We start from the raw sequence: 10,733 nt of genomic DNA on the forward strand, positions 1-10,733 counted from the left end.
GGAGGTGCCTCTCATGCCAAGAGAATCGTGCTGGAAAAAGTAGGAGTTGAAGCCAAGCAGCCAAATTCTGCTATCTGGAAGTGTGTCAGGGTGCAGCTCATCAAGAACACCAAGAAGATCACAGCTTTCGTCCCCAATGATGGTTGCTTGAACTTCATTGAGGAAAACGATGACGTTCTGGTTGCTGGATTTGGTAGAAAGGGTCATCATGCTGTAGGTGATATTCCTTGGAGTCTACTTTAAGGTTGTTAAAGTAGCCAACGTGTCCCTTTTGGCCCTGTACAAAGGCAAGAAGGAAAGACCAAGATCCTAAATTTTGACAGTGGAAGCACAGTAATAAATTTTCCTATTCTGAAAAAAAAAAGTATATGGCAGAATTAAGTCATTAATACATATGCCACAACAGCATAAAGACAGACTTATAGCTTGTGGAATCAAACATACATGGATTCAAATATTGCATCTGTCATCTAAAAACTGTATGTGTGACTGAGCAGCTTTCTTAATTTTCAGTGCCTCAATTTCCCCATATGTAAAATGGGAATCATAATAGCTTCTGCCTCAGAGATACGAGGTGAGGTACCGACTGGGTGTCAAGCAGTTATGAAAATGCCTGTTCTACTTTCCATTCCACTCAACCCCCAGGCAGTCCAGTCAGGCACGTATTGCAGAGAAACGCGTCCCCATCGATTGTGGGTCTTGGGGATGTTTGCACTGTGTAAGGAGAGCAGAAGTCAGTTAGAAGAAAGGAAAGCTGAAGGGATCGAGCCCTCACTCGGTGGTAGAACAATAAAAAGTTGTACTCCTTGCTCAGTAAACTGGTACTGTTATCTGTCACTTCAAAATACCCTAATGGAAAAATTGGAAATAGAACCGTTTGGTCTCTAAAAAAAGACGATGTCATGGTGCAGCAGCTGGGCCAGTTGCCCAGGATGGACAGCCTTGAAGGAGGATGAGCAGCCAAAGCTGATGAGGCGCCTGCACCCCCTTCTAGCCGACGGTAGTGAATGGTTGGCTCATGACCATGGTGGTGGTGCCGCTATTTTCTGGTTGTAGTTTGAGGATTTGGGGGCAGTGATTCCCCTGCTGGCTCTGGACGTATTTGGGTTAGGTGTAGAAAGTAAAGGTGTTGTAAGTCAGACCTCTAGTAGCCCAAGTGGTGAATCCAACATTTGGCATAGGAGCCAAATTTCATCTCAGGAGCCTGAGAGGACAGCTGGCGAGGGACACGCAGAGTAATTCACTGTGTGGTGATCACGTATTTTCTTTTTGGTTTTTCTTTTTTAAGTCAGGGTCTCATATAGCTCAGGCTGACTTCAAACTCGCTGTGTAACTGTGGAGGACTTTGAATATCTGACCGTCCTGCCTTCCCCTCCCAGGTGTTGAGATTGCAGGTGTGTGCCGTCTTTCCTGCCATTCCCATATTCTTTTTATTTCTTTGCTTACTCTTGTGTAGTGCGAAGGCTCACACCTGGGGACTGATGAATGCCAGACAAGCGCCCTATTATCTGGGCTGTACCCATTTTTGCAGTGGTCACTTTCACCACGAACCTTTAGTGGACACTTAACAGGGGAAAGTGACATTGTTTATCCCAAGTCTCAATTCTAATTCTGTTGCTCCTTGTTTCCAAACTTACACTGTCTCTGTATTCCTGCCCAATAAATCCAAATCATTAGTGGCCTCCAGAGGCCCTTCTGAGCTAGCCCAGTCTATGCTTCCTGAGCTAGCCCAGTCTACGCTTCCTGAGCTAGCCCAGTCTATGCTTCCTGCCCTGCCTCCTCTCTTGTTGGCAGTCTCAACTTCCTTAAATTGCTGGTCCTTGGCCAGAGCTTGACTTTGTTCATGCTACTCATTACATCTGAAGTAATTTACCATTCGATGGCATTCCTTCTTCAAAGTTTAATCTTGACCATTTAAGCATAAAATTGTCTTGGGCTTCTCTAAATTATTACTACACTCAGAACATATTTTCCTTATGGGACATTTCCAATTTCTCAGCGTCCAATTAGAACCTAGGGTAGGATCTGTGCTTTGCTCTTTGTCTCTCTGTCGTCTTCCAGCCAAGTGTCTTTGACAGTAAAGTACTGGAAAACATTAATTGAATGAGTAGCTATAAAGACTAAAATTTATCAGATTAATTGATTTTTTTTTCAGTCGCAGACCTGAAAGATGAAGGAACAAGGAGGCCATTGCTTTTGGAACGGTTGATGCGTTACATTTGTATCATGAGTCTCAGAAAAACACATTAGGGGACAAGGAGATGTGGCCTGGTAGTACAGTGTTTGCTTGTCTCGAGTGAAGCCCTGAGTCCTGTCCCCGGCAGGGTATAAACTAGACAGGGTGGTGTACGCCTGGAATCCTAGCACTCAGGAGGTAGAGACAGGAGGATCAGAAGTTCAAGTCATCCCTACCATACAGTGAATCTGAGGTCCGTCTGGGCCACGTGAGGCCCTGGAGGCTATTATTCTTACAGTTCAGGTATCCGAGCAATTTGTCTCATTTTGTTTAGTTTTGAGAGAAAACCTGTGACATAGATGTAGAACAAAGGCACACGAAGACTGATGGACCTGGAGACGCTCTGTACTCTGGAGACCAGCGCTGTGTTTACAGTACCCCTTTGCCTCTGCAGGATGGAGCTGCGAAGGTGACTTGTATGGCCTGGTCCCAGAACAACGCTAAATATGCTGTCTGCACAGTGGACCGAGTGGTATTGCTGTACGATGAGCATGGGGAGCGGAGAGACAAGTTCTCCACCAAGCCAGCTGACATGAAGGTAGAGAGGACTCGCATGTGCTCCAACACGTTATCCGAGAAAGCTGTGTGATCTGCCTTCTAGCCGTAGACATGGGCAATAGTCTACTCTATTTCTCGCTATAAACTTTCTGGTCTTTTGGGAAATGTGTGTGTTTTCTTTTCTCCTTCATTTCTACTCATTATCTTTGTTTTTACTCCTAGTGTGGCTGGAAGAGCTACATGGTAAAGGGCATGACTTTCTCCCCTGATTCCACTAAAATTGCCATCAGGCAGACTGACAACATCATCTATGTCTACAAGATTGGAGAAGATTGGTGAGGACAGGATGGGGGTTAGGCGGGTTGTGGCCACTAAAGAAGAGTTGGGCATGGGAAATACCTCGCTGGGATAACGATGACATCAGGCATGGAAGGCAGGGACTCTCTAGAGCCTGATTCTATTGTGTCCACCTCTGCCTGCCCCACCTGTCCTGCAGTCCCATCCCTGGAGGGATGAGTGTAAGCCAGCAGAAGGTCCCGAGAGCCAGTGATATGCTGTGTCATTGGCATAGCTCCAGGGCTCCTTGGGGACCCACTCACTTCTCCATCAGACCTCCCACAGAGGGCCATGTTGGGCAGTTCATTGGGAAGTGATTTTTAAGGTTGCTTCCTTGCCTTTTGTCTGACAGGGGTGACAAGAAGGTCATCTGTAACAAGTTCATCCAGACGGTAAAGTTCAGAGGTGAGCCGCACCTGCTTCCCTCCTTGTAAATGTAACAGGAGTTGCCTTTTTCAATGTCTGACCCCGACTTGACCTGCTAAAGGATGGTGTTGTCACCTGCTTGGGAGCCTTGTTGTGTCCGCTGCCTGCCTTTCCCCGTGGAGAGGACTAGAATGACGTTGTGTGGTGGGTGGCGGTTGTTCTGAGTGTGCCAGTCCACACAGGCGGGTCACCCTTTCACCCCTTCTCATACAGAGTGCTGTCACCTGTCTACAGTGGCCTGCAGAGTACATTATTGTCTTCGGACTGGCTGAAGGCAAGGTAACGGAGGAGAGGGAGACACAGGTGAGGTATTGGGGAGGATAGTGTCCTGGGGTGCCGGGCAATATGGTTCATCTTTCCCCTGGAGCTCAAGTGCGTACTTGAGAAAAATGCATGAGGACTAGTTTTATCATTTGGCGTTTTTACTTCTGTTTCTCCGTGCCTGGCTGACACTGTAAGTAGCCTAGCCAGACTTGTTTGGTTTTCAGGTTCGATAAGCAAACACTAAAACTAACAAGTCGTCTACCATCTATGGGACGGACTCGTATGTGGTGGCGCTGACAACCAAGTGAGTAACAGAAGTAGACTGGGACTGTCAGGACAAAGCTGCATTTGATGGAAAGGGGACTGTCACGGGGCGGAAGTCCCTCCCTCTGTGCCCACCTCTCTGCCTCTGCCCTTCAGTTGCTCTGGGAAAGGCATCCTCTCAGGTCACGCAGACGGCACCATCGTCAGGTATTTGTTCGGTGATGAAGGCTCCAGAGGGTCACAGGTATGAAGGGCGCACACTCACTCTGGGGTGGGGTGGACATTCCAGGAGCCCTCCCGGGGTAGCTGCAGGTTTAAGCACCATGACTGGAAAAGGGCAAACTTGGAGAGAAGCGTTTGGTGCCATCACGGAGACTGGTATTCAGGAGGCTCGAGCTCACTATTTATAGGGAGGAGTGGGCGGAAGGGACCTTGAAAGAAGGGAAATAAAGACTCTAAGGGGGACAAAAAGTGAAAATTATTTCCATTTATGTAAATACATACATATACACAAATGTATGTATGTATATATATATATATATATATATACATGTTTATGTAATGTATATACATCCAAATGCATAGGAGAAAGAAGTTAACAGCCCATCAAGATACCTCAGCAGGTAAAGGTGCCCAGTGCCAAACCTGACAGGACCCTTGCCATGCAAGGACAGAAGTGACTTCCGCAAGTCATCCTCTGCCCTTTGACCATGTGTGCACATATGCAAATGTGCACACAAAAACACACACAAATAAATAAGATGTTAAAGAATTAACTATTTTTTTGGAAAAAGAAAAGATAGACATACAGGGAAACTTTGCTGTTTTTCTCTGTATAATTTAGTACTGTGGAATCGTTTACATTGTGAGTTACCCACATAATTCAATTTAGCCCTTCTTGAAGCCATGTACTCTCTTGGACCTAGACAGTGTTGGTTACTGTGTGTCGTCTCTCTTTGGGTGGCTTTACTAGTACGTACCAGAGGTCTCAACACACCACTGTGAGTACACGGCCCGTGTACACATGGCATGCGTGTGCTCATGATACAGAGACAGGCTGTGAAGCCTTCAGAATTCGGGCGTGTTGATGTGGGAAATGCTGGCAGGAAGGCTCACTTTCTCTCCGGGGTGGGATGGTCAGGAGTGTGTGGAACAGCTGCTAGCCTAGCATTCGCAACGAACAATTGAAATATTCTGTCTGTCCCAGGGGAAGTTGGTTAACCACCCATGCCCACCGTATGCCTTGGCTTGGGCAACCAACAGCATCGTGGCAGCAGGCTGTGATCGGAGGATTGTGGCCTATGGAAAGGAAGGCCACGTGCTACAGACTTTTGACTACAGCCGTAATCCTCAGGAGCGTGAATTCACCACAGCTGCAGCAAGTCCTGGAGGCCAGTCTGTCGTGCTAGGAAGCTACGACAGGTAGGTCCCCCAGCCAGTTGCATCTTTTTTTTTTTTTTTTTGATTTTCGAGACAGGGTTTCTCCGTAGCTTTTGGTTCCTGTCCTAGAACTAGCTCTTGTAGACCAGGCTGGCTTCAAACTCACAGAGATCCGCCTGCCTCTGCCTCCCGAGTGCTGGGATTAAAGGCGTGCACCACCATCGCCCGGCCCAGTTGCATCTTCTACCTTTCTCTGTGAGCTCTGCCCTAGCCAAGTTCTGAACTGCAGCGGGAACCTGGACAAAAGCAATGTCTGTTGAAAGGGATTCTCAGATTGCCGTCTGCTTCAGGATGCGCTGTGCCTACTCAGCCTGGACTCCACAGCAGAGGCCATCGCGTTCCCCATGTCCCCCTGCCTTGTCCCCACTATGTCATTGTGTTCTAGTTTGAGAGGAAGACTAAGTAGCCGTCTTCATCGCCAGTGCCTGCACTGGCATGGTCTTTAATGTAGTCGCCATTTGGTGAATGAATAAAGAAACAGCCAAGCAGCTAGGGTCAGGTCTCTTTGTCTGTCTGTCTTTATGTCCTTCCAATCTCACGTGTCTCCTTAGGTTCCGTCCTTCTTTGACTCCTACACTCTGTTTCTTCCTCTTCCCTCTCCTGGCAGTCCGTTTGTCTCACTTGTCCTGCTGTCCTGGTGTCTCTACTTCTGGCTTTTGTGTTGTTGTTGGTTTTTGAGACAGGGTCTCATTCTGTGGCCCCAGCTAGCCTGTAACTCACTGGGTAGACCAGACTGGCCTCCAACTTACAGTGATCCTCCTGCCTCTGCCTCTCTCCTGTTGGCATTACAGGCGTGTACCACCACACCTGGCATCCATCTTCTACCTGCTCCTTTCACCCCTACTCCCTCAACTCCCCGCACCTTTTCCCCTCCCGTTGGGCTGCCTCGCTGGTCTGCCCTTTTGCGTTTGCTTCCCTTTCTGGTAGAGTGAGATGCTTCCCTATCAGTTCTGGTCTATTTTCACTCTTTACCTTTCTAGACTCCGGGTGTTCAACTGGAGTCCTCGAAGAAGCATCTGGGAAGAGGCCAAGCCCAAGGAGATTGCCAACTTATACACCATCACAGCCTTGGCCTGGAAGCGGGACGGCTCCCGGCTCTGTGCGGTGTGTTGTTAGGAGCCCCTTCCTGTACTGGCGATTGTCTCCAAACTACAGTAAAATAGAAACTACTCCCTATGCCAAGGGAGTCGCTCTACTCTGACACAAGAGAACTCCAGCTGCCTTGTGACTTCAACCTAAAAAAAATCTACTGTTAAAGGCAGGAAAGGGAAACTCACACTTTCCAGGAGGCCTTGAGGGACACGCTTGTCCAGGACAGCCTGATTTCCCCTCATTGTCCAACCCACATGTGATCCCTGTAAGTCCTGGGATTGCCACTTTTTTTTTCTGATATGTTCAGAACCTGCCCACCCTTTTGTTGGCCACTTCTGTCTAGATTGTGACACTGAGGTCTGAGGTCTTGGGGTATATCCAGATACCGTCCTTGGCCAGCGCGCCGTGCATCGCCTTCCATGCTGTCCCTCTCTCTCTCAGGGCACCCTCTGTGGTGGGGTGGAACAGTTTGACTGCTGCCTCCGAAGGAGTATTTACAAGAACAAGTTTGAGCTGACGTATGTGGGACCCAGCCAGGTGAGCAGCTGATGACCTAGCATGCTGAGACCTCTCGTGGCTCATCTGTCCTTGTAACATTTCCCCCACCTGCTGGCCACAGCCACAGTGTCAAATTTAACCTTCCTCCCTGTGGCAGAGCTATCATAGGGAACTGAATGTGTCAGGGCAACTTCTGGCAACCCTCCTGCTACGTAGTTGTTCTAACCCATCGCAAGCAAAGGTTTCACACCTGGCTAAAGAGATACAGGGATTGGTGCCTGTATCTCCCCAGTGTGAAGCTGTTCTCAGCGCCGCCCACTAGAGTTGTGGACGTGTATGATCACTGGCGAACTGTAGTGCGCAGGACTCTGTTGTCCCAGAGGCACGGGTCTCACTCTCCCACTTCCCTTCCCTCGCTCTTATTACCAGTTTGTTCCTGGATCTTTCCAGTCTCTCCAGAAACGTTTATCCTTTCTCTGCTGTGTTAGATCTGTTAAGGGCTGAGAGTACAAAGGTAATTTATCTGTAAGACATCGCACCAGGGCCAGAGATACGGCTCTTACTATTCTTACAGAGAACACAAGTTCAGTTCCCAGCGCCATGTTAGTGTCTCACAATCACTGGGTCTTCAGCCTTGGGGATCAACACCCTCTTCCGACATCCGGCACCTGCACTCACCTTTGTGCACACCCACACATGTAATTCAAATTCTTTGTAAAAAAGACATTGTGCTCTGGTATGTGGCCAGTGAGCTTGAGGCCAGCCTGGTCTATATAGCAAATTCCAGGCTAACCAGGGCTACATGTCTCAAAAAAGAAAACAAGTAGAAGAGGAAGAAAAAGAAAGAAAATCTTAGCATTTAGGAGGATGGGCAGTTGGATGTCATCTTAGGCACATGATGATATAATAACGATAATAATAGGTTCATAATTATATAACAGTAACGATGATATAGTATTCTGTCTTCATTGGTAAAGAGCTTTGTACTAAGAAGTGCGGGAACAAAGTGAGTGATTAGTGTTACCGAGTAGAGCTCTCAGAATCGAATGGCCATGGACAGCCCAGGCCATGGGGAAGTATTTCCTAGGTAGCAAACCCCTGTGTGGGTGCAAGTGTTGTCCTTAGCAACAGCATCCCAGGCCGAGGGAGAAACAAGGTATCCTGGAGTTGCGTGAGGGACCAGAGCACCTTCACTCTTCTCCTGCTCTGGGAAAGCCTGATGGGTTGGACTGGTCCCTTCCCGGGTGAAAGTGAAGAACCTGTCTTCAGGGACCAGGGTGGTGCTCAAGTCCCACTATGGCTATGAGGTAGAAGAGGTGAAGATCCTGGGGAAGGAACGGTACTTGGTGGCTCACACATCGGACACACTGCTGCTCGGAGACTTGAACACCAATCACCTCAGTGAGGTAGGAACCGAGAGAGGAATGGTGGGTAATGGGATGTCTTGGCTTGCTAATTCTGAAGGTGTGGGCCCTAAGAAGTAAGATTCCCCATAGGATACCATTCTGATATTATTTCCTGGAATATAAACTTCCACAGTCAGACTGGTTTCTCTTGGAAATATGAGGATCAGGGCAAGAGTCTGATACAGAGCACCTTTTGTGTAACTTCAAAACCTCCTTGAATACCATCTCTCTTCCTTGCCACTGACATCCTCCAGCCTTGTCTTGTGTGATTGTCTACATTGTCTATGATGTTTTCTCCTCACTTTGCAGATAGCCTTGCAGGGATCTGGTGGCAATGAGAAATATTTCTTTGAAAATGAGAATGTGAGTAGCCACGATTCCCTGCCCCCATTTCAGTAAGCAGGAGCTTCTAGTCAGAGGGGCGAGAGGCGAGGGATGGGAAGACTGCAGGTAAAGGGTGGGGATGAAACAGGAAAAGACAGGGAGAGGTCACCCTGAACTACAGTGCCCCTTCCCCCACTTCTCTCCACACCGCCTTCATTCTTCCCCAGGTGTGCATGATCTTCAGTGCTGGAGAGCTTACCCTGGTGGAATATGGGAGTAATGACTCCTTGGGTTCTGTACACACTGAATTCATGAACCCTCACCTCATCAGGTAACTGAACCCTGAATATCCAGAATGGGACTTCTAAAGTGTATGTCCCCAGATCAGGCTAAAAATGTTGTCCCATGTGCTATTTCAGAACCCTCCAGAAGACCCTAGCTAAGCCCATTTTACCTTACCTTGTTGTTTCATGTTTCAGCATCCGTATCAACAAGAGGTGCCAGCGAGGAATGGAAGATAATAAGAAACTGGCTTATCTTGTTGATATTAAGACTATTGCTATAGGTAAGATGCTTTTATAACTTTAATACTGACACCGATACCTGCATTGCACTTGTGTATCATGAGCATATTCGGTGATGAACCTGAAAGGCACTAGGTAAGTATGTAACCTCATATTTACAGTGTTAGAGCAAATGTTTAAGTCCCTGTGGGGATGCCTTTATGAAGTGTCTGGCTATGGATACATTCATGCTCAGGCCTGTCAGAAGGCCTGTCCATAGAATTACCATGTTCTCTCATCATATATCTTATGGACAGCAAGTTGTGAACAGTAGAGAAGAATTATCCGCAAATTTAAGGATTTTCCTGTTTAGACATCATCAAATCCTAAACTCTTTAGAACTGGAAAGACTGTATTTTATATTTATGTTATTAGTAACCCTTATTATTAGTAACTAGTAACAATAGAAATGTAATCTGCATTTCACAATCTCCACTTTATGATTTCTGTCACCAAATGTTCCAAGCATGGAAGGAAGAACTAAGACTAGCTTAGGATCGTGCAGAAGGTGTAGAGACGAGCATGCCACATAGTGTGTCTGTAAGGATGGGACTGGCGTCAGCTACCCTGTCCGTACTTACTGCTCTGTGAGCTTACCAAAGTTACTTCGTCTTTCTTAATGTCTTAACCCACACAGTGAACGAAGACAGCACCTATGTCAGAGGGAAGCACTCATCCTTCCCTGCCACATAATCGTTAATAAAGTCCAGCTGCTGAGAGTCATGACCTATTGTTAATACTTGCTTATCCACGCCTAGTGCTATTAAATCAGAACTTTTTGTTGCATTTACATTTAGTTTTTTACCTCATCTCTTACTCATGAGCATTTAGAGAGTGGTTTTTTGTTTGTTTGTTTGTTTGTTTTGGGTTTTTTTTTCATTGTTTGGTTTGGTTTTATTTTATTTGAGACAGGGTTTCTCTGTGTAACCCAGGCTGGCCTGGAACTCACTCTGTAGCCCAGGCTGGCCTCGAAATCAGAGATCCACCTGCCTCTGCCTCCCATGTGCTGGGACGAAAGGTGTGTGCTGCCACAGCCTGCTGAGTATTAATTTTTTAAAGGTTTATTTTAGTTGAATGGATATTTTGCCTGCACGTATGGCTGTGTACCATGTGCATACCTTATGCCTTTGGAGGCCAAAAGAGGGCAGTGGGATCCCTAGAACTTGGTGGGTGTGAGCTGCTATGTGGGTGCTGGGGATTGAACCTGGGTCCTCTGGAAGAACAGTCAGTACTTTTAACCACTGAGCCATTTCTTCAACCCCTAGTTGTTTGGGGGGTTTGTTGTTTGGTGTGGTTTTAATCACATTACTGCTACTTGCTGAGGTCCATGCTTAGAGCAGAATTGCTGAATCATAGGAGCAGCTGTGCCTTCAGCCTGACTAAGTG

General features: G+C 47.2%; 1 protein-coding gene across 1 annotated transcript; it reads left to right on the forward strand.

The window, feature by feature from the left end:
- The first annotated feature begins 2,654 nt into the window (after nucleotides 1-2,654).
- Nucleotides 2,655-10,136, forward strand: LOC121439608 (intraflagellar transport protein 172 homolog). Its single transcript, XM_041640149.1, has 13 exons — nucleotides 2,655-2,774; nucleotides 2,957-3,069; nucleotides 3,231-3,280; nucleotides 3,451-3,475; nucleotides 3,710-3,775; nucleotides 4,181-4,268; nucleotides 5,232-5,446; nucleotides 6,445-6,568; nucleotides 6,998-7,093; nucleotides 8,770-8,823; nucleotides 9,012-9,115; nucleotides 9,264-9,349; nucleotides 9,985-10,136. Exons 1-13 carry the CDS (start codon nucleotides 2,655-2,657, stop codon nucleotides 10,038-10,040), a joined length of 1,197 nt encoding a protein of 398 aa, XP_041496083.1. The 3' UTR covers nucleotides 10,041-10,136.
- The last annotated feature ends 597 nt before the right edge of the window (nucleotides 10,137-10,733 follow it).

The sequence above is a fragment of the Microtus oregoni genome, unplaced genomic scaffold (genome assembly GCF_018167655.1).
Source record: "Microtus oregoni isolate MIOR12 unplaced genomic scaffold, Mior012 000062F_ref0000492, whole genome shotgun sequence".
NCBI classification, from domain to species: Eukaryota; Metazoa; Chordata; class Mammalia; order Rodentia; family Cricetidae; genus Microtus; species Microtus oregoni.

What these genes read in the sequence shown, in the direction of transcription:
- LOC121439608 (XM_041640149.1), top strand. Translation starts at nt 2,655, where the DNA reads ATGGCCTGGTCCCAGAACAACGCTAAATATGCTGTCTGCACAGTGGAC. An exon ending in ATGAACCCTCACCTCATCAG is followed by an intron (nt 9,116 to 9,263) that starts GTAACTGAACCC and finishes TTCATGTTTCAG; the next exon opens with CATCCGTATCAACAAGAGGT. An exon ending in TATTAAGACTATTGCTATAG is followed by an intron (nt 9,350 to 9,984) that starts GTAAGATGCTTT and finishes TAACCCACACAG; the next exon opens with TGAACGAAGACAGCACCTAT.